The following is a 24461-nucleotide window of genomic DNA, read 5'->3' as shown; positions in this document are numbered from 1 at the left end:
TCGCCCCGGCAACTTTGTGTGACCTTGTGGGGCTGAATAAGACTGTAAAATTGATTCAGCTCCTGTAATAAAAGAGCACACACATTATCAGCATTCTAATTATAATTAATACAGGCAGCAGCGGCAGACCCATTATTTACGATGGGGGCCCATGGTAAGCAAACACAATAATAATCTGCTCCATATTTTTATTGATATGTTGATGAATGGCTCTCTTTCACACAAAACACCAATGGAATGTCTCAGTGGCCGATCATACAAGTGCTGATTATTTCACTGCCAGTTTCCTTCACCCCTCGCTCCCCTCCTGCCCTCGCCTTTCCTCCACCCCTTCGTCTTCACTCTTTCATTAGCCCCTTTGTTTGTATCACCTTAAGTCCCTGACTCCAAACCTCATTACAGAGAGCTGGGTCAGGTGATAGAGTCAACTAACCTCCGGGAGGTGAATTACTGTCAGAATGAAACAGTCCGACGGCAACATCACACAAACGTCTGCTCATCTGGCAAAGAGATGCCCAGCGCATTGTCTGCAAGGAGACTGGAGGGAAGCAGCCTCACGCTTTTGAGTTTTGTGTCAATAATAGTTTGATTCTGAACTGTGAACTGGAGAGGCCAAACTACATACAATTTTTCTGGCTGTTTAAAAATGTACAAAGATATATTATAACGAGAAGACCTTTTTGGACCCACTGACTCTCTGTACAAACCACTTCCATTTCTAGAAGAAAATAAACATTTAAACGATATTCTTTACATGTGATTGTTTGCTGCTTTTATCTCAGACCCTAAAAACGATATGGCTCTCCTTGGGTAAAAAGAAAAGTTCCTGTGGTTAAATAAATCTCTTATGTGAAGTTAAAATCTTTCCTTTTCTCAGTGGACTCTATACTCATTACTGCTGGCAAAGAATGAGAGAATACTCCTATATTAAACAGTCTGTGAATATTCTCTATCCAATGAATATCTAGTTTACTGAGCACAAAAGACCCAACTGCCTCACAGTCAAAGTGTGTAAAATAAAAAGACAGCAACCTTCATATCTAGGTTATCCTTTATAATTAGGTGTCTATGTAGCTTATGCCATTTCCCCTGTTTGATAATTGTAGTCCATCCCTCCTAATTTTGCAGAGAGTCAGAAAAAAATGCTTATTTGTGCCTATCTTCCTTATTAATTCTCCTCACAAATCCTTGATTATTTTCCAATCCTTTTCTCTGATATCTCTGGCTCTGTTTGTCTATTTCACTCACTCCTCCACTGAGCAGTCTGCCTTCCTTCTCAATCGCCTGTTTTGTTTCCCGTTTTAATGAACAGTTGGATTCTTTTATTTCTCTACAAGTGCTGGATTTGCCTTATCACCCCCCGTCCCTTTGAGGGTTGCCAATTGGTTTTATCCATGGATGTATCATTTCTTAGGCTTCCTCTTTTTTTCTCCACAAAGAGAAAGAACCACTCCGTCAACAAGCCTCTCCGGAGCCAGAGATTAAAAACCTCAACATCACCTACCTTCCAGCGCTACTCCCAACTGGTTTGTGTAAAACTCAATTAAACTTGTCCCCACTGAATTTCACATTACAGTACATTAAAAGGAAATTCTTCAAGCGTGATGACAAAGCTCAAACCTAGCTTCAGAGCCGCTATTTAGGAGCTTTCCTAAATGTTGTAGTCTTCAGGGTTTTAGCCTCATGTCGATGCAAAAGGCACTAAACACAAAGACAAAGAAAAGGTTTCTTTTGAGCTGCGAGGAAAACAAACTTTATGATTTATTTATTTACAGACACGCTGAAAGTCACAGCATCTGCTGGATACGCTGCATACAAACGACAAGGTCTCAGTCTATCAATTAGCTCACAACAAAAGGTAAAACACAGCCTTTAAACCATTAAAGGTACATGCTTTCAAAAGTAACCAGGACATAATGATAGTTGTCAAGCGTGTGACATTAGCCATCTTTGTAAAATGCAGATGTTAATCTTTGGGGAGTTTGCAGATTTTTGATCTCTATTTCAGAGCCTCGGTGAGTCGATAACAAATTATTCCACCGCCTTCATACAATCTGGGTGAAAAGGGAGTGTGCAGCGGAGCATGGCGACTGATGCAAAAAAAAAAAAAAAAACACATCGCAGGTCGATGTGTGTGTTAACTTCATTCACATGTGATAATGTGCTTTCAACTACATGATAGCGAACCTGACATTCAGGCTGGGGGAGGGGGAGATCCTTAAGATGTTGTCCATTTTTTTAAGAAGCGAGTACTCTTTTGTAGTTTGTGTTTTTCGACTGAGTGGGAGCGAACAAGCAGAGATAGCGAATGTGGAGGGTTTTCTACAAAGCAGAGCAGGAAGGAGAGAGGGAGGCTTGGCTTTGCTTCAGCCAGGTCGGCTTTACAAGAGGAGAATGTGGAGATGCACTCCTCTTCCCCTCCCCTTCACTCTTTCTCTTGTTCTCCCCTGTATAACCATCCCTCCCCACAGCCCAAGAATTTAAGGGCAGCTTTGAACCCTCTCACTGTTCCTTCGACATTGTAAAATGTGTGCACGCTTGTCTCCCCGTCAGCCACCCAAAGGTGTTTTCGTGCTGAGATTAGTGGATGAGGTGCAGTCTGTGTTTTGGGCCAAACATGCCCATCCTTTGACATGAGGGCGGACTCCGACTCTGACTGGGCTACAGACCAAGATCACTCCCTCTTGTCTCCTCTGCTTCCCCCCTCAATCCTCTCCAACACATGACATGTGTCACTGCCACAGATCTGCACTGGAAGATACGAGCAGTTCAAGGTCAGGACAAATCCCCAAAGCAGAGAAGAGAGAGGGAAATATCTCATGGACCCCCTTTTCCCTCACACTGATGGACTATTTAAAAAGTTCATTTTTCTTAAATACTTAGCATATTTCATGGTCCTATAATGTGAGCGCTATAATGTGAAATCTCCATTAGCCAAAGATGGGTGCTGCAGTAATGCAATGGATATGTCAATTTTCTTGTTCTGGAAAAAAGAATTTTTGTAGGGATTTAAAATCCATGTAATATTCATATTTTCTATTTCACAGCACAATAGCCAGTGAGGAACTAAAGTGATTATACGTAGCCAGAGTCAAACTCCAGGGCTGTTATCTATTATAGTTTAATAAATCAACAGAGGGAGAGCAGGGTGCACGGAAATTCGGTGACCATGTTGGAGCTGTTTCCTGGGCCAAATATGTTTGATGAGATAAAAAAATGGGATAAGAAATATTTAAACAGAGGATTATTTCACAGGGAATAAGTGAATCGGGAGGAAGCCCATGAATCTTGTATTTTCATGCATCAGCTCTCTGCATCTGCACTTGCGGGTCCTGAACAACAAAACTTCAATTAACTTAAAGTTTTCACCACTGACAAAATATTATTCAGGCCAAATGCATTTCTGAGGCCAGGTTAACTCAGACAGGAGAGCAAAGGGGCCACCGTGTAATTATTTGGCACTTACAATGTCCTACACTTCAGATTTGCGAGGATGGCGAGCAGAAAATCTGTTTACTATGGAGCCGAGTTCCTCACTCTCTCCTCTGTGTGGATGGAGCCTTTGAATAATTCATGGTGAGAGCCTTAGACATATGCAAAGGAAAAGTGTTGGAGAATATCACACCAAAGATGGCATCCTCCATTATGTGCACTGTGCCCGGCATGCCCACGGACCTCACATAATGTAATTGGATAAAAGTCAGATGCTGCATATTGAGAAGCTACATAAGGCAGCGATATTCTTCAGAGTCTCTGAAATGTGCTAATTGACTCAAAAGCAGCTCCAGGAAGAGGATTGCATGGCTTATTGTCTTCATATATTTATCTCCAACACCTCATTACTTTTTTGTGCAGTTACAAGAAATAAGTGGAATAAATTTACTTACTTCAACTTGTGTTCAGAAAGCATGACCTCTCCCAAATAAAACAAGAAAGACTCTCTCTCTCACACACACTTGCACACACACTCACTCACACAAGCCCTCAATTAGAATGTCATTATTGTGATTTGGTCCAGCAAAGATGTTTTTGTTGTCATTTTACTTTTGTTGACAACTTGTCCCATCAGGATGTTACTGACTGAAACGATGTGACATGTGTTTTACATATCAAAACTGCCAAGCCTTTCATACAAAGAGACTCTGTCGTCACTGGCAACATGTTTATTGACAGGTAAAACCACGGAGATTAGACACGGTGTCTAATTAGTCTCTTCCTCCACCGTCGTATTTACACACCTGAAGCCCAGTGACAGGAAGGTGATCCACACAAAGCAAGTGGGGGAGAGAAGTGCTCACATCCTTCCTGTTACTTCAGTAAAAAAAAAAAACAACCACAACCAATACTGTGCTGTAAAGACACTCCACAGTACAGCAATGTCAATATATCAGAGAGGGAAATCAGTAGAATTATTTTATATAGAGCCGCGGCTGATGATTATTTCACTATTTATCTGTTGGGATTTCTTAATCAATTCATTAGTTGTTTGCTTTGTAAAAAAAAAATGCAATAAAATAATGAGAAGCCCAATCACAACATCATCCAGAGCTCAATTAAAAGTCCAAAACTGTAAATGATTCAGTTTATTATAGGAACCGCGACTAGTCGTTTCATCTGTGGAGGTGAAACCAAAGACTGAGGAATAATCAATCAGTTCAGTTGAAATGTTTGTATATTGTTGAGTTACCGTAGTTTATTATTTTGTGTTGCAGTGCGTTACATTTTAAACAATCTTTGCTTGTTTTCTGGGGTAAAAATCTGAACAGGTGTCAAATATACTGTATGTAGAGTGGGAAGAACTACAAGATTTCCCTCTTGAATGCAAGCGAGTAAGTCTGAGAAGCCACTTGTAAAATGTACCGACTTACATTCAGCCACTGAACGCAACACTGTGAAGAGGAAGAGGGGACGATGATGGATGTGGTAGCCGTCTAACTGTAGAAAGCAGTCGGTGGGTAGGCTTGCTTAATTCCTGACATGAAATATTACCTGCAGCTCTCAACAGAGCAGACCTGCTTGGATGGCGGGAGAGATAGCATCCATCCTTTCAGTATAAGAAACAAACAAACAAACAAAAGCTCCAGGACCCCTGACCCAACAAAGGAACTACAACTGATAAGTTAGTACCAATTTCTCTCTCTTTTCCCGCTTCGCTCTCTTTTCTTTGAATAGTATTTCTCTGCCTTTGGCCCCAGTTTCACCTTGCTACGCCTGTGCCCTTCTATTAAAGGTGGTAATGGCTGCCAACTTCCCTCAGGCCTTCTTTTTAATATTTGTCACTCATGAAAGAAAGAGGGGGGGTAGGAAGATGATAAATCTTACTTTTGCCAGCTAAGGGCTTCTATCTCCCAAACAGAATAAAATCCAGTCCAAAACACTGCTGTGCGCATTAGGAAGCTGTGGGTTTAAGCCTTGTCCGCCATGATCAAACCAGGATTTATGAAGCATCATAACTCCCGACAACATCCAGCGGCTTATTAATTTTATATATTTCTGTCCATTCCCTGATATTCCCAGCCTTGACAGTCACTCAAGATAAGCCAAAAGCGTTCTGACAGGATGGAGTGTGTATATATTTTTCACTGTTCTGCCGCTCCCCTCCAGTTGAATAGGTTTAGTAGAAACCTTGAGACTGCTGTGGTGTGATTTGTCTCTGCTTTTTGTCTTCACTTGCAACTTTCCCATTTGTAAGGGCCCTTAAATCAGCCTTGCACTCTGCTGAGCCATGAGAACAGGCCAGTGAGAGACGGGGAAAGGGAGGAGTGTGTGTGAGGATGTGTGTGTGTACGCGTGCGTGTGTGTGTACATGTACAATATGTCTCAATGTATGTTGAGACACAGACAGAAGGAGGGAGGGGGAGAGAGAGAAGGAGCTGATTGGCTCCACCACGGTATCACACGTGGTTGAATTTTAATCAAAACACTCACTAATCACCATTTACAGGCCGTCTATATAAAGGCCTGTTCTCCGATATGACAGGGCAACATGCTGATAGGGTTTAATTTAACTAGAGTCTAGGTCGGAGGCTTGATTTAATGTGGCCCACAGGAAAAGTGAGAAATAGGAGCACGATAGAGAGAGAGAGAGAGGGAGGAAGAGAGAGAGAGGGAGAGAGAAATGGTAGTTCTTTATGAAATGATCACATAAGTTCACATCAATACAGCCCTAACCCATTACCAGAAACACTACATGAAAGAGGAGGGGCCCTCTGCGAGCACAGCCTGCTCCTCAGCAGAACGACAGAACCGGCTCTAACTCTCCTGACGGCTGCTTCACTTCTCTGACATGCTTTGCAGAAGCAGAACAGGATCCTGACAGGCTGTCTCCAGATAACGCCCTTAACCTCTTGAACCTTGAGTTCCTCTTAATTTTTTTTGCTCTATTAAAGTAGCTTATATCAGAAAGGGGAACAAATTTCCCAACTGTATGGGAAATATCACATATACATTTTGTATCTGCTTGTTTAAGCTACAGAATATCAGCGACCTCTTTGAAGCCAGATGATGAAATATCAAACCCAACCTGATAGTTTTAAAGGCTTGGGGCCGTTGCCTTTTTACAAAACCATGTCTTGCAGATTATTTCATACACTTTGACCTGAAACATTTAGTCTTCCAGATCTCAAAATTAACAATTAAATACATCATTTCAAGCTCCTTAAATGTGCTCTTCAAAACTTTGCCAGCACCAAACATCAGCGAGGGATGTCACATTTGAAGCTTTGAGGAACTTCTTTACCCAGAAATCTCGCAATGTGATGTAATTGCAAGAAATCTTGCATTTCATTGTACTAAAATGAAATGCAGACTTTTTTAAAAAACTGTTTTATCCTTTCACATCGAATGCCAACTTCCAGCCTCTTCTTCCTCCGTTTTATTCTAACCTTAACCCTGGAGTTGTCACACACGCTGGATAAAACTTTTGAAGACGTTTTCTGCAGCGATGTTCTTTCATTTTCCTAAAGTGTCTGATGTTTCTTTTCAATTACATCTTCCTCCACCAGCGCTCCCCTTCCAGCTGCCTGCACTCTGGCTACAACCTCGACCAAGCTAACTAGCCACGGCGGCTATCACACCCAGCAGCGTCTGACTAAGACCCTAGCATGCACTAGCCGGCGACAGCCACAGTGACTGAAGCACGCAGCACTGAGGAGGCAGGCAGGATGTAATCTCCAGGAGCTGTTGATACAGGGAAACACACAGGGTTTGGGTCAAAGGGATTAAAATGGTGGAGGTGCTGGTTGTAAGAAGGAGAGGGGCTGTGAAATAGTGGCGGGAGCAGCGGGCGAGCCACCCCACAACAGAGAGGAGTGGGGAGATTACAGGGAAAATGGCGCAAGGGGGATTCCTGTGAGGAAGAGGGGAAGAAGTGACTCCAAATGGCATTGGAACATAGCATTAGCAGCCGCTATTCAACAGTATGCAGGCTTAGCGAGCTCAGGGCATCAGGAGAGGCGGTCATGTTTTCTGCGCTGGTCAGGTGATGCTTGGCTTCTATAGGTGACAGGTGTGAAGAAAACACACAGGGAGGCTGAAAAAAGGAAGGCTGGAGTCTGAACACCTCCACTTGAAGACTTGGTCTCTGCTATACGCCGTCACCTCTCTGTGACTGTGACTGTCTAAACACTGTCAGTGCCAGAGAGAGAGAGAGAGAAAAAAATCTAATCTTAAACAAAGGAGGCCAACTCTGCTGGGTACATCAGGCGAGGAGGTTTTAACGGAGCTCTTCATGCTTATGCAAACCTCACATGGTTTGGATAGAGTTCCATCAACAAAACATGTCAATCACTTCCCCGTGAAAAAAGGGGGAGCGATATGAGACTGAAACCTATCTCACACGGACCCAAATACTGTACTCACAGCTTCCATTTCACAGTCTGAGGGAGAGCAGAGTTCAAAAATCTTACATCAATTTTTTTTTTTTTTTTTTTTTTTTTTCAATCCAGCTATCCAAGGGCTCGGATTCCAGTTACATTTCACATTGAATAGACTTGTGTTTCCAGCAGTCTAGCCCTCTTCTAGTATGCTGGCTAGTGGAGCGATGACAGATTGGTTTCCACTCACTGCACGGGGGAGCACAATGGAGTGGCTTTGACAGAGTTAAGAGAAACAGTGCATCAGTGCCCCCCCCCACACACACACACCACACACACCCCACACCCCTTCCCCAATCTCTCTTTTCCCTCAAACACACTCACACACGCACGCACACTTCTTTATTTCTCTCTTCCTTCCCTGGGGCTTAGAGAATGGATGGCCCTGTCTGACCTGGACGACACTGATGTCTAGTCCTCTACACTACTGTACCTACAGCACGCCTGTCTGCTCGCCCACCGCTCTGTTCACTTGCGCTCCCTCTCATTCACACACGCACACACACACACACACACGGAACGGGGGGCACCCATCTCTGTCACCCAGCGCCGACAGGCAGAGGTCAGCAGAGCTCAGGCACTAAAGCAACCTAGAGGAGGTGAGGCTTTAGCTTCATAAGCAGCAAATATCACCGTCATGGTGAGGACAGACACGAGGCTCAAGGCTTAACAACCTTACACATGTAAAAATCAAAGCGTTTGCTGAACTGTAACTCACTGAGATCAGAGCAGGAACTCCTAGTCAACTTTGTTTATCCTACACCTTTCAGTTATACAAACACGTAGCCCAAAGTGCTTCACACACCAGGACAGTAAAAGAGATCTTATCAACAGCAAGTCGTAATACTTGAATCATGGCACAGGTTGTTTGTCATTATATTTAAAAAGAGACCACATGATCATTTTCAAACTATGTCCACGTTGTCTGATTCTATACCTCAACATGTTTATCATAAAATAATGGGTGACATGGACACATCAGACAGGAAAACAGTTTGTCTTCATGACAGAGGTGGAATTAACCAGTGTTTTTCTTTCCAACCTATAACCATAACTATAACCAGGTCTCTGTAACACTTTATAATAAGTACACACTATTAAGCATTAGTTAAGCATTAATAAATACTGAATTCTTCATTTATAACACATGAATACTCATTAGTATGTAGTTTATGAATACAGTTAGTGCTTATCAATGATGAGTAAAACATTTTTAACTGTGTTTATAAACTACATACTAATGAGTGTTCATGTGTTATAAATGATAAATTCAGTATTTAATGCTTAACTAATGCTTAATAGTGTGTATTTATTATAAAGTGTTACCCCAAGTCTCTTAGCTGGGATCCCTAACTATTCCTAAACCATAGTTTACAACCAACAACATGTCTCTTGTTGCAGAGCTCCCTTTTTCCTAAATTTAAAAACTGCACACTTCACTGTGTGGGACTCACTGGAATACATTTGTATGTAAGGTAACATGAGGCCAGGGACTTAAAACTGAGCTGGTGCCTTGCCTTTGCTGAATGCATGTAAATGATAGCATAACATTCAATTTGGATACATTTTGTTACCCTCAACGGTCTTTCATATGCACATACTCAGGTGCACAAAACAGATCTGCAGAACTGTCAGCATCACAGACAACCCACCCAACATGTGCTCACACCAGTAAACAACCAAAAACACAGGTTGCTTCATGATGAAAAATTAACACAAGAAGGATTCATACATTCATACAGTAGGAGCACTTTCTTGTCTTCCACCCAAGGCCGAGGTTCGATTGAATTTAGGCGACCAAAAGTACTTAGTTTTAGGCTAAGGTAGCGCTAAGGTCATGGTATTAATTGTAGAAGTCAGACATTATGTGTGCCCAGTCATCCACGGCTGTCATTACCCCAGGAGGGGTTTTGCTTTGTTAATGCTACTACATCCTCTGCTGGTGAGGGCAGTCTTTGTCCTGCTCAGTTTTTCGGGTTATTTTACTCTAGAAATGAACAAAAAAGGGCAAAAACTGACCCTGACTGCAGCTCTCCTGTGTGCTATCTCCAGATGACTGGTGCACATGATGAAATATGTTTTAACCACGCTTCTAGGAGGATTATTCACTTTACCTCATATCACATTTCCAAACTACAACAGCGGCTACATCTTCGCTGCTCATTGCTGAAGCCACCTTCCTCATCCCTGTGTCCTTACCCATGGCATTGGGCTTTAAGAGGGGTAGAATAGCTAAGATCCCTTGACCAGATTGCATGATAAAACAACCCACAGATAAGGTACTAGTGCTAGAGGTGGCTCGCCGTTGTGTTCCTCCATGCGTTGCAATGAGAAAAGAAAAAGGGGTGATATCACACTGATAGCGCGCTCTAAAGACTATGGGGCTATGTGTTTTTTTTTCCACGCAGGTGGATGTACAATCAATAAAATGGATTAGCTGCAAAGGTATGTATAAAGGTTATCGCCGAGCGCGCCTGCATGAACACAGTGGCGACCCCACAAAACAATTTTGTAATGTGTCGAGCTATTTCTTCAGAGAAAATCTGATTATGTTTTGCCCAACCTAAAAATTGATTTGCAGGGGTTTACATTATCAAAGGAAAAATGGAGCCCGCTCGACTATAGACCCTATACGGCTTGAGTGGAATTGTTGCAACTCTATTCTCTAAGCTAGTGCTATCATCATTGTAACTGGTAGTGTTGTATGTTTTTCTTTCAAAGGTGTATCAGTGTTTTTCTTCCACTGTCATGCTCTTTTTTTTTTTTTTTTTTACCCCCTTCCTCTCAGTGGGCTTTTTTTTATAGTATGATCATCTCCTCTCTCCCTCAGTGCATCAGAGTTGCACCTAGACTCAGTTTCACTTGTTTAGTTCCACTTGCTGCAGTCCTGTGTCAACCCTCAGAGGGACTTTAACCGTGTGGTTTTCCATCACGCTGACTGACGATCTAAACACCCCTCCACCCCAGTGATTCCTCTATCTCTCTCCCTCCATCTCTCTCACTCACACACACACACAGACACAGACACACACACACACACACACACACACACACATTGTGACCCCCCTCAAGCCAGATAAAACGGCACCAACCTCACCCCCCCGACCAAAAAAAAAGAAATCTGTGTGGATGTGTAGAAAGGCCCCTCTCTCCAGCTCTCAGCTTTTGTCTCTGATTATCCCTCCACACACCACACACACACATACACATGCACACTCACAAACCCCCTACATCCTCTGTCTCCACACACACACACTCATACACTCTTCTTCTCAACCTGCTCCTGGATCTTGTGTGTATGTGTGTGGGGGGTTTGACTCTGACCAATGGCATCCAACAGCAGGGCTTTATCCTGAAGCACACTGACAATGCTTTTCACACCTACTTACCACAGCAGAGATGGGGGCGGTGGGCTGGATCATACCCAGGCCTAAAAGCAGGCTAAGGGTTTTTAGAAGACACACATAGAATGGACTCTTTAATTACTGACTCAAGATCCCGCAGTAGATTAAAAAACCTCGCAGAGGCTTATTTTCATATCCGCAGAATTTTTCAATGAATATAAAAATGGTCATTGATTATGCTGTTAAGGGAGGGAAGTTAAGAAGGGAAATATAAAGTACATATAATCACATTAACTTGCAGTGATTAATGTAATAAAATGTGATCTTTTTTCCCCATCTGTATTGAACACATTCAATACTGTGGAGACATGCTCCAAATATTAAGAAGCAGCTCCTAAAAATCCACTTAACCAGCTCTGTGTGCAAAGGCATCTGAGAGAGCAGTGCAGATAACTCATATAACATGCTTACACAGCGCCGATAGAGAGAGAGTGCACATGCATGGATGAAAAAAGTGACAAAAATAATCAAAAATTATGACTCATGTGCCTGTGGCGCCGGTGCACTCTGCAGCCGAGCACAAGTGGTTGTATACGTGTGTTCCCCTTTTTGCAGACACACTTCCAGCCCTCCTGCATGATCAATACCAAAGCGTTTCTCATCATTGATTATACAATTATAGAGAAGTTAAATCTGTGACACACTCATGCAGGAGCATTAACCAATGCAGCAGCCTGTGGAGATGGAGAGGAGGGAAGAAGCTTCCTCTTCACTTTGTGTTTTTTTTTTCCCTTTTTAAAAAAAAAACGTGGTGCTTAAAGCGAGCTCAGTGTAGTCCAGGTACTTCACTCAGATGATTATAATGCCACGAGGGTGCAATACATCACTCTTATTAGCCACACTGGAGCACAATGGTATCATAATTAATGGTCGCAGCAGGATTGAACGCTGCCCTGACATGGAAAAGTGGGCCTACTTAAGCTCTACAAGGCATTTAAATATGCAGGGTGAATGGCACAACCCAAACCCTCCTGCTCTAAGGACAGCCCACGCTCATTAGCCTGACACCCTCCGTGGCATTGATACAAGGACGACCGGCTATACTCACACATACACACACATACACGCACACTCACAACACAGATCACAAGCACATACTCAAAAAAATGCGCATGAACACCACAGCTACAAAATGCTACATGATGATATATGAAAAGAGCAGTCTCATTCCTCATCAGTGCCCATCACTTCTTTTGCATCTTCTCCCCCTGTATTGTTGTTTTTGTCTCAGGGCTTAGTCTGCACTGAATGCAGATGGACACATATGTGTCAGCAGCCATTATGCGAATTTTCGGTAATGGCGTTAGGTCTGTGTGTGTTAGTGTGTGTGTGTCTGTGTGTCTGTTTGCAGTGAGTGTGGGTGCTGTGGCAGCAAGAAGAGTGTGGTGTCTGGAGCCTGTGCTATACTGTCTAGCACAGGGGAAACTGCCTGTGCGTCGGGAGAACAATGCACATAAAAGGCTGTCGGAGGAAGTGTCTGGAGCGTACGTCTTTCACATGGCTCTGAATGGAGCAGTGTGTGTGTGTGTGTGTGCATGTAGTTCAAATGCTTATGAAAAAAAAACAAGTAAAAAACACCCTCTTAAATATGTTTGTATACAGAAAAAGGAGAAAATAATAAAAGTATGTGTTCCCCTCTTAGTCATGCATACGGCTTGTATGTGCATGAATGCTTCCAAAATACATGTGTGGGCTGTGTAAGTCCTCTTAGATGGCCGTATGATTTGGATTTCAGTGTCTTTAGCCCACCACGCACACACACACACACACACACACACACACCCCTCCCCTTCCTCTCCATAAAGCCAGCTTTGCAACTTCTCCTCAATTGCTAATGTGGAAGCTACAGCTAAAAGACACGCTATACTCAACAGCTGCCAAATGCCTAAACCAGCCTCTCGTCTCCACCCGGCTCACTCCAGCCTGACCGTACCCAGTTATCGCGTGGCTCAGTGCAATCAATTATTGTTGCAGTGGAATCATTAATAATTTCCTAATGAAAACGATTCTGTTGATCTCTGTTGTCTTTTAATTAAACATAATTAGTCGGCTGCTCTGAGCTGTGGTGGGGACTCCTTTAGGGTACAATTTTGTTTTAATACACTGATAATGAAATTTTTACATTGTGTCAGTTGTTTAGTTATTATTCAGTCACACTATTTCGCTATGTTCCCAGATAACAGATAATAACCCTCGCACCTCCTATTCGCTGCAGTCATTTTAAAAGAGGAGGGTTGAAATGAACAATTAAATTTTGAACTGTAAGAGTCCTCTCCTCTCACCAGTTAATGCTGCATGCTACCAGTGAGCAGTGCAGGAAACAGTGCAGCTTTATGTTTCATTTCTGGAGATAAAAAAAACAAAAAAAAACTTGAAGTGTCTTTGTACTGTAAGTCTTCGCAAGTCTGGTTTTATTGAAAAAAAAAGAAGAGAAGAAGAAGAAGTCAAAGAGATACTACATCTGTCCAGGCACCAGTTCATCTTATGCCTCAGAGGTCTACGGCTATGGAGCAGTGGAAAGAGCAAATGAAGGCATAAAAAAGGATCTGATTGTGAGGACTTAGAGAATATGAAATAATACAAAGACACAGCGAGTTAGCTAATTCTGCACTGTCCGGGCTTATGTAAAACGGCCTAGTTACATTGGTCAATTTCTCCACGAACAATAGGCTAAGTTGCTCTGGAGACTTATTGGACATGCTGTATCTGAATGTGGTCTGGCCTAAGAGGCTTACAGTTGAAAAGTTTAGGTGACCTCTGAATAATGCCACATAATGTGGTCACAGAGTGTGTGTATAGTTTCAATGGGCTCCGATATCAGGTAACAATGGAGTAAGCACAATGAGGGTTCACACTGAGAATGAATTGAGTCATATATTGTAGCATAGGCCTTAAAATGACACTTGTCATTTCTTTGACTCTTAAAAAAAAGAGATCAGAACCAATACTGGATTGAACTGAAGAGTCAAATTTCAGAAACACCCAGTGAACAAGGGAACTCCTTTATTTTTCCATCCCAGGTACATTGTGTTGTAAATGTGTGTTAATTTGCAGCTGGAAATTGCTCACATACACATTGCTCCTTTAAAGAAAACTTTATGTTTGTGACCTGTTTTTAAATATATATAATGTTATTTGGAAGAAAAGGAGTATGGAAGTCAAAATGATGACACATTTTTTGTTGATTTGTGCACAATCAGAAGAATAGAGAATAACATACACATGTATGAATCACAACTGGGCTTGATGTTCATTGGCTGGGTAAGCCAGCAAGGACTCATCCCACAAGAGCATCTCTTTCAAATAGCATCACAATGGCATGGTTGCAATAATAAAAAAAAAAACACAGAGTGTAACTCTTGATGGTTACAATAAAAAGACACATGGTTAAGTTTATGCAATGGACAGGATTTGATTTGGTTTAAGCTCAAATATTGAGGAAAGGATCACAGTTGTTTTGTGTTGAACTAAGTATTTCCTTAAGGTTAGAGAGGACGTTTGTCATGACAGTTACAATAATAAACATGTTGTTATTGTTTTATACGAACAGAAATGATCCTCCAACCATTTCTGAACATCACCTGACTCCCTCTTTGCTCCTGTCACAACTCCTACAGCCACTAGAGGTCACCTATCAGTGAAAGGTGAATAAACTGCTGACATTGACCTTTAGGTCAGCTGCTAAAATCCATCCCACATTCAAGCTGAGTCTCCATTGGAAACTAATTCAAATCAAAATGGCTCTGGGTTTCATTCTGTGTTAAATGTCTCCTACTCTCCAGCTGTATTGTTTATCAATCTGTTGTTTATCTGTAGAGAAAATTCCTCACTAGTTTCTGTCTTTCTGTGTCCCTGTCTGTCACACTCTCCCTCTCCCCCTCCCTCCCTCTCTCCCCACGGTCTCCAGCATTACTGTAACATATAATTACTCTGCAGACTTGCTGCCTGTTTCTATAACTTCAGCGCTTCAAAGAAACTGTCGGAGTGTGGAGGAGAGCATTGTGGGAGTTCCAGGTGGATTTCTCGATAATGAGTTAGCGCAGTAGTAGAGTTGAGCGTTTTAGTAATGGCTGGCTGCTAAGGCTCTTCCTAGGAGTTTAATGTAAAACAAACAGGGCCATGCTGACAGCCTGGGAAAAACAGATATTGCACATTTCCTACTTCCACTTCAGGGCTCTCGCTGCCACTCATTTTAAGAAAAGGAATTCAAAGAAGAATTTATATTCATGAAATGGCTCTGTGAATCATAATTTGAGACCTTTAAATGCCTTGAACATTACTCCTGGTCTTTGACTTCTAATTTTTTAAATGCTTCTGTCTTTCTGCTCATCTGGATGAAATGATAAGAGACAGGAAACTGACTATAAACTGATGTAGTGTTATTATAGGATCCCAACATTAGCAAAAAAAGAAAAAGAAAAGAAAGAATCTATATTTGTCACTATAGTTAGCTTAGCTTGTCGCGGTGCTGATGTCCAGAGGCGCCCTGTAGGGGACCGGACTACACCACCTTGCTGCTTGTTACACATTCCACTGCATGTATTATACATAACACACTGCTGCAACACAACTCTCAGAGGAATTGTTTTGCTGAATCCTGTCCTCTCTCCCTCTGCACATATTTCCCCAGACTTCCTGAATGACAAGTTTCGCGGATGGAGGATGAGCAGTTGTTACAAAATGTAATGCAGAAATCATAGGACAGAACGCCCAGCAGTAAGCTACAGCCACTCAAACCAATCACCAGTCCTTACTTAAAGATACTCCCCCATAGATTCAGACTGGCAAGCATCCAAAGTGAACTGCTACTATCTTTTCAGGCAGCCATAAAGAAAGCCGAGACCACTGAAACGTGAGCCAAAACATATTCTGCAAGCATACTGTGTATTGAGATATTCACTGTTTTCCATAAGTAACGCATCTCAGGGAGCAATGAAGCAGCCGACAGAGGGGAAACAGCACAGGGGTGAAGATATAAACAATCTGGGGCCTCAGCTTTTCGAGGTGGCGAGAAAGTTCCTGTTGGACTGACGAGCCGTTTCCTTTTAGTCAACCCACGCTAGTGTCGACATGATAAACACAATTCCAGTGCTGCTTGGAAACTGCAGCAGAAAGACCAAATTCAATATTGAATTTGACAAGATTTGATATTTCCACCACGCCGACATTCAATTTCAATGTCACCTCCAGAGGGTGCGCGCGCATGGACACGCACGCACACACACACACACACACACACACACACACACACACTCATGCAGATTGGAATATTTAACAGAAGGCGATGAAGAAGAATGTGAGGTGTAAATCGACTCTGGACGCAAGAGTCAAACGGCTGAACGGCATCAAACACTTCACCACTTTCTGAACTTATTCCAAGTCCAACTAAGAAAAAAAAAAATCGCCATGAGCAAAATGTGGAACAATTTTTGGTAAGAGAGCTGAGGAAAAACGGACACCCAACCAATTTATCCAAAGCTCTGTGGCAAAGTTGCTACAAAGCTGCTTGAGTCAAGTGTGGGATTACACAGTATGAATTTTTTGTACCTTGTGGTATCACAGTAGTATCGAATTTTTTGATATTTACTGTAGTGTTCCTTTCAAAGTCAAAAGTGAGAGCTCAAGCCAGCTTTTTTTCTCCCTCTGACATTATTATTCAGTGAAATGAAACAAACTCATGCTGTCTGATGTATTTGATGAGTGTCTGTCTCACAGCTACAATGGAGCAATGAGATCATTTATGTCTAATCTAGGATTTAAATTAATTCCTTGTATTCAAAACTACCACTGTTATCATGTAACATCAGTTGTGTGGAAGTTGTGTGCTGATTCTAGTGGAGGATTTAGAGTAACAGACTCATACAGCACAGCACCCAACAACTCACAGGGGGACATGTGGAGATGTTATTGTGTTTAATTTAATAAGGTCACACCAGCAGTGACAAACAGCCGAGGTGTCGATGCTGCATGTGATGCTATCTCGATACATGTATGAAGAGCGGCAGAGGAAATTCTCCAGACTTAACAAAAAAAAAAGGAAAAAGAAAAAGAAAAGTGAGAAATCCTGTTATTGCCCCTTTTTTTTGTTTCATACAGTCAGTCTCCGAGCAAAAAGATTAGAAGATTTTAAAGAAGTGCATAATCTTCTTTAACAGCTTATCAAAACTTTAATGATTTGGTGATAAAGAGCACAAAGTTAAGTAGCCGGTTAAGAGGATAACTCCCCAGTGCAGTCTAGTGATTAGTAGATGAGAATTGGGAGACCGAAAATCCGGGTTGCAAATCCCACTCCTGCCACTTATTCACTTTGAGGGAGAAGAAGCTCCATTTCAGCTTTGGGGGTATTGTCACGGGGTAATCATTTTTGAAAAGTGATAAATGGAGCCCCCTTTCCTTCACCCTTTGGAATCCAAAACACATCTTTATTTACGTATTTATTTTGCTAGTGTCTCTCTGGTTAACACCCGTCAAGACCCAATTATAGCCGTAGACGTCTCGTGCTTTCATGAGAAGTGAAGCCACAGACTGGTGTGTCAGGGCTGTGTACACTTTAAGCATCTTCTCATTCAGTCTGCAACAAACCCAGTCGTCTCCAGATCCATGCTGGCCTGCTTTAATGAGGCTTTTCTCTGGACACAATGCAGCAGATTGAGGAATTTATCTTTATGTCAGTGGGTCATTTAGGGTTTTTCTACTTTTCGGGGTCAGCTTAGAATAAACAACATGGATTTTATGACAGATATGTTGTTGTTGTTTTTTTTATCTCCTCTCGCATATTTACATAAATCCATTTCTAGAGGGCTCATATGAATGTCCGATTTATTAAAGATAAACAGCTAAAGCTTTGCTGAATTAGCGAGAGAACAAATGAAGCAAAATGGCAAACCCATCTCCACTCAAGCTTTGCTCGCTATCTGCTCTGAGATAGGGATTCACTTAGTATAAAAGAGGAAAAAAAAGGGGCATTAATTACCTTGTGAAATCTAAAGACCATTAACTCTGTGTGTCAAGTGATGTTTCTCAGTTCCTAATCAGAGTTTTAGTGATATAAATTACTCTTTGGATGAGAGAAACAGATATGGTGCGAGAATGTGCGCACGTGTGTCTTTTTGTGGTGTGTCCTTGTAGCTGTGCACATGCAATTATTCGCTTGTGATTACTTATTTGTTTGTGACTTTGAGAAGCAAAGAGGGCAGGAAAGAGGGGAGAAAAAGTAAAAGAAAGACAGAGGGGAGAGAGAGGGAGAAAGAGAGAGAGGGTGTGAGAGAGAGAGAAAGAGAGACAGGCAGGAGTGGAGTGGATGGAGAATTGTCAGTGTCTTTGCTGTGGTGCTGTGGCGTGGTGTGTTGCGCTGCGGAGAGATAACAGGATGCCGGCGCTGCTTGCTTACCTTTGCTGTACACCACACAGTTGTTTTTGTTGTCTTCTGCTCCCTGCCAAGTCACATCCAGCAGCCACCTGGGGCCGGCGCTTAGCACCACCGGGACCGTGCTCTTCGTCTTCTGGACAGGAACAGATAACAAACACTAATCATTTGCTTATTTTGCTGATTAAAGAAACACTAATAACCACTGAGTTACGCTCTTCTGCCGCTCTGAATGGCCATAAACAGACAATTTCACAAACTATAAAGCATGTAACTTAAGTCCACCCAATCCCTTTTTTTTTTTCTTTTTTTTTTACATTGCTGAGAAGATTTGAAAATCAGAGCAGGTTCTGTGTGTGTGTGTGTGTGTGTGTGTGTGTGTGTGTGTGTGTGTGTTATGGCCTGAGGACTAAGGCTGCAGTGGCTGGAGTGGTGACAAATGGGGGCAAGAGCCTGCTTTGTATGAAAAACGGAGGAATTCTCATCCAGGATTGAACCCAATGATTCAGCATCAGATCTCTTAGATTAACAAGAACATCTCAGGTGTCTGGGAATTATAAAAAAAAAAAGAAAGAAAGAAAGAAAGAAAAAAAGGAAGAAAGAAAGAAAGAAAGGAAAAAAAAGAGCTGGTGACTTTCAGAGAGAAGGAAGCGAGTGTTCAGCAGTGAACTTTGGGCACATTGTGCTTCACTATCGCCATGATCTCACTATTTCCTGAAACAAGCAGGGAAGAATTTAAAGAATCAGTATCCATTTCAAAGGGCGATTGAGGTTAGAGTTTTTATAATATGCTGGGAAATTATTCTGAATGTGTAAGGTCGTTTTTCTTCCCGGTCAGAGGTCAAAAGTGGAGCTTTATTTCTCAGCAGGAGAAAAAAATAAAACAGGGAGATAGAGCACAACGTCCACTGTAATAGATTCACATGGTGCAGTGTCACCAGTTTATCCATATGTGATTCTTTTCTGTTATATTTTATTTGGGTGTTTTTTTATATATATATATTTTTTTTACTGTTACTGCAAAATGTGTGCTTGAGATGTGTGTGTGTTTGAGGGAGAGTGTGGGGGTTGGGGTTGGGTGGAGGCGGTAGCAACCTCTCAGGCAGCTGGGTACAGTAGCCTATTACTTAAAGGCAAAATGTCAGTATTTCAAGGCCATTACTTTTGAACCCTTGGGCCCTTCTTCATTAGGATGTTACAGAAATAGTTTAGCTAAGAGAAAATGGGTTGGGGTGCAATCTCGACACTTCATTTCTTTTTCCATCTGAGGCAGGCAGCGACAGGACACTGTCCATCTGCCTAATGCAACAGAAAAACACTGGTCCTCTCCTGTGCTTTTCACTTATTTCTCCCCCGCAAAAGGCAACAACCTTCAAGGATAAATGCAAATGTCACTTGAGCATGTTAAAGGTCTGAATTGGCACAGATATGCACAAGAGATGAGCACTGTGCTCCGGCAGCGCGCCTGCATGCCCCCTCCTCCTCCTCCACCACCCACCCATTTCTCTTTCCATGAACTCTATCTAGTCGGAGGCTGGAGGACACACTGATTTTTTTTTTTTTTTTTTTTTTTTTAGAGAGAGAGAATTATTCACCAACAGCAAATACATCTCAGAGGGGTGATAAGAATCTGTTCGGATTTTGTCGGCAAAATTAAGGAAACAAATACAGACACTAAATAAAGACAGATTTCTAAATAGTCCTTATATGTATAGCTTTGCACATTGGCAAACTGCACTGCCAAACTGATCAAACACAGACAGTAAATTGTGTCTATTGATATTCTTATTCCTTCTTCTGGCATCTTCTTATCCCGTCCTGGCAGCAGATGAGAGAGAGAGGACCTCTGTAATTTAAGCCATCCGCGATTTCACATTTCAAATTAGCCTCACAATAAAGTCTTCTATCTGGCTAACCTGAAAATCTCACACCCCTGTCAAAGGAGCAGAGCAGACCGGCCGATTGTTGCTAGGACGACTATCTGAAATGGGAATCAGATTAACCCTTTCTTAGATCTCCAGACAGGAGCCATCTCTTATTCAGCAGCGAGAGGCCTCTCTGCCGTCCCTCTGAGACTCTGGGAATTCATGATATTCCAGCTGCTCTTAATGTAGCCAACAGGGACAAAACAGCACATTAACCAGACGTCCTCCCACTGTTACAAGTCAGAATAAATTTGTAAGAAATAATTGTAGTAAACACAATTGTTCTTTTAGTTATTGCTTTGATAGAAACTTTTACAATTCTCAATATGGGTGTTATGTATTATTTAGATTTTATTGTCAATTACTACTTTTTTTTTTTATTGCTTCGTTTCTACTGGAAACTGAGCAGCAACAACCCATGACTGTCTCTCAGTGCAGATTTACATAATGCATCTATAGTGACAATGGTTGCCCAATGCGCTTTGTAAGCATGCTGCATGTAGCAGCCGTCACAAAAGACAAAGAAATGCAGGGGAGCAAACCGCACACAACATATTTAGGATTAAGACATAATGGCGTCACTGCAGGGAGGAGCGTCTGCAAATGCAAATGAAAACATTTGTACAACCGGATCAGCTGGCCTAAGTGGCCGAGTCCAGGAGAAATGCAGATTGGCAGGCAGAAAATTACGATTTCCCTGGAGCGAGGGAGTATATGATGAAATGGTTTTGTAGAAACAAACTCTCCTCTCCTTCTCTACCTAAAAATCATACAGCCAGTGGATGTGACATACTGTATGGAAGCTCTTTCCTTCCCCCAAAACAGCTCTCGAGGAGTTTGTAAAATATGCTGACCCCTAATGGATAGATAAACATGTCAGCTGCAAAAAATACAAGCATTTGCATTTGAAGAAATTACTAATCTTTACTTCTTCACTACTTAATGTCATTTTAATGATGTGTAAAAAGCCCAAAAAAAGCAGAACATATTCCTACATACTTATCATATGATCACTGCAGTTATTTGTAATAGATATTCATATAAACAGCACAAGCAAATATGTGTTTTCTACAGAGATGTAGTGTTTGGGATCAGTTTATAGTCTATTATCCCTGTCAGAGCCTGTAAAAACCTCTCTGGCCTTCTTCTCTTCGTAGTGTGTTATGGTTTATCCACCCTCTGCCTTCACTCCAGTGGTTTCAATACACTCCGTAATTTTTTTTTTTTTTTCCTGAGCTCTGTTACCATTTCTCGTGTAAGAGATACAGTGACCAAAACAGTGTAGTCAGCGAGGAAGTGATTACAAACTGATGCTCCAAATTCGCTATAAAATGAAAATCAATATTTCCACAAGTTGCTGCAACATAAAAGATAACCTTCATTGATTTTTCTAGACTTAGGCCTCTGTGATAAAATCTAATATAAATTTTCAGCCACACGGATTTGGATCAGAGCGGAGCAGGGGCTGAACGATAAGTTCCGTGCACATCTCTCAGACTTGGATTTTTTTTCCCCTTCCCCTTTTCCCTCTTCCAAGGCAGGGCTGTACTATTTATAATTGGCCCTGTGTGAGCAAAAGCTTCTATCAGGAATCTGTTCTAATTTTTATTACTGAGAAGCTAAAGCCTGTTCCAGATAATTTGGAAATTTCAGGGGAATTGTGATAGAGCTGATGGCACAGCCGGACTGACTCCAGAAAGGAGCTAACCTGTAATAGCCTCTGTGGCTGCGCTGATTAAATGTTGCCATAGATGAAAGACCTGCCATCACCGCAATAAATTAACCAATCACACAAATCCCAAGTCGCTACTAATCCCTCCTTGATACCATGATCCTCTGATCAGCTGAAGGAGGTGAAGAAGAAAGTGGCTTGTGACACTCAGCCTTCTTCTAACTCCCTGCTTCCCTGTGTAAACAACAAGCTAATGATATCACCGCTGACCATTTCACCACCACTGGCTACTCTTAACCCGCTTCATGGTCAGGGCAGGTGAAATCGATACAAACCTTGGTGGGAATGATTATTTTCCTCATCGCTTTTTTTTTTTTTTTCCTCTCTCTCTCTCTCCCTCCACCAAGGTCACTGACTGGCACTGTATCTGTCTTGATCCCACAGCTGCAGGATTTAGACAACTGAGAGATCAAAACCACTCCGTCTGAATATCTCAAGACATTCATGGGCTTTATATCCTGCTTTTCAACACCCACTTGGTATGAAGTAGTGCCATTTTGAAACAAAAACACCAGTTGAAATGTTTTACTAACTAACAGCATAAACACCTTCTTTGAATATCCTCTGATTTCCTTTTTTTATTACTAATAATAAATAAAATTGGGGTTTTTCTCCCTTACATCATATTTTGACCTTGTGTTCACATCCCAGCACCGCAATAAATTTAGAGTGCCATGTCCGTTTCAGACAACACTACTACCAGTATAAATATAACACAAAAAAAAACAAGCTTATGTATGGGTTATGTCAAGTTTATATGTTCTCTGTTTCTAACATGGGAGTAAGGATAAAGGATTTGTACCTGTTTTACCAGTCAGTTTACAGCAGACAGCACACTCACACCTTGATAACGTCCATTGCAATTAGTTGTTCACTGCGATGAAACAAATTGCATGTGGTCAACTGGAAATTTCATTAAGGGAGATTTTCCTCTAGCTCTCGTTATCGCTCTGCGTATTAATATTTTCTTAGCCTCAAGGATGGATGAGTTGCAAGGGTCTTTTTTTTTTTTTTTTGTTGGAATAAAAACGGCCAAAGCCAACCTGCCTCACAGTCTGTGTTCTCCCACCACCACCACCACCAACAACATCCACACGCTAGGTAAAGCTGTGTATATATGCTTAGTTAGGAACCGCATATTTTTCATTGTGCCCTGGAATAAGACTCTCTGTCAACATCCTACATAAAGTGGGAAATACCTCCATTTCTCAAGTCTGCTTTTGTGTCATTTTCTGCTCTTCTAAATGGCCATGGTTACATCTGCTGAAATGAAAAGATACCTATATGCTGCTTTCATTCCTTTTTCACCCCACACCCCCCGCCTCTCTCTCCCTCTCTCTAAGGCTATAGCATCTGCTATTGGGAGGCTAAATAACAGAAATATGCAGGAATTGCACACTAATTCCCTTTAGAGATAGATCTTGGCTGGTGCCCTGTCATAAATCAGAGAATTTCGATATGAAATGAGGCAAGCTGCTCTAATCATTTCTGCATTTCAAATTGGATCACTGGCTCAATCGCTTGGCTTTTAAACTGCTTGCCTAAGAGCAAATGTGAGGTGGGAGATAATTCAGCTGAAATCTCTGCCTGCTCTGTGCGGCAGTTAGTTTACTGCTTGAGTGCAAGAGAATGCTTTTTTCTTCCCTTAGCCCATCTTTCTCTTTTCAACTTTGTTAAATTGACTTTTCATTTTAAAATCGATTAAATTGAGAGAGTCACTGCTGTTCCTGGAATCTTTAAAGGGACACCCATCACTGTGCGCATGTGCCTTTATTTGGCTGCTGCTATCATGGCGGCGCTATGGGGAATAAATATTTTCTCATTTAAATCACCTTTTATCCTGCTGACTGGACTGTAAGCATCAAAGTTCATGTGCTGCATTAGCTATTACTTATTTCACTCCATTTAAAGGCTCACAGTGGTCGTGTTTATATTGACTATGGGTGGCAATGCGTGATTACTGTACGTTCAGCTGCATTTTTTTTTTAAAGACATAGCAGAGTGGTAATGAGGCAGACTAATCATTGGCTGCTCTGGGTTTTTTTATTTTCTGATTAAGGAGTAATGCAAAATCATTAACTGAATATTTTATAACATTTTCAAACTGAAAAAAGCAGATGCTGCTTTGTAAATCAGGGAGGAGAGGAGTGAAGAATAGAG

The 24461-nt window shown here is 41.8% G+C and overlaps 1 protein-coding gene across 2 annotated transcripts in view; it reads right to left on the bottom strand.

Moving 5' to 3' along the window:
* The window catches only part of zfpm2a (zinc finger protein, FOG family member 2a), a 117381-nt gene that overhangs the window by 25396 nt on the left and 67524 nt on the right, over positions 1 to 24461 (bottom strand). Inside the window, exon 5 of one of the 2 annotated variants that reach the window (XM_085802857.1) lies at positions 18669 to 18780. In XM_085802857.1, the coding sequence (XP_085658983.1) occupies positions 18669 to 18780 (112 nt within the window). The remainder of the gene's footprint in view (positions 1 to 18668; positions 18781 to 24461) is intronic. The other variant, XM_085802858.1, reaches the window with a different exon arrangement.

This window comes from Trachurus japonicus, chromosome 16 (genome assembly GCF_045865225.1).
Source record: "Trachurus japonicus isolate A0001 chromosome 16, Traja_1.0".
NCBI classification, from domain to species: Eukaryota; Metazoa; Chordata; class Actinopteri; order Carangiformes; family Carangidae; genus Trachurus; species Trachurus japonicus.
Note: the sequence above shows the minus strand (reverse complement) of the source record. Positions and strands in the feature narration are given on the sequence as shown.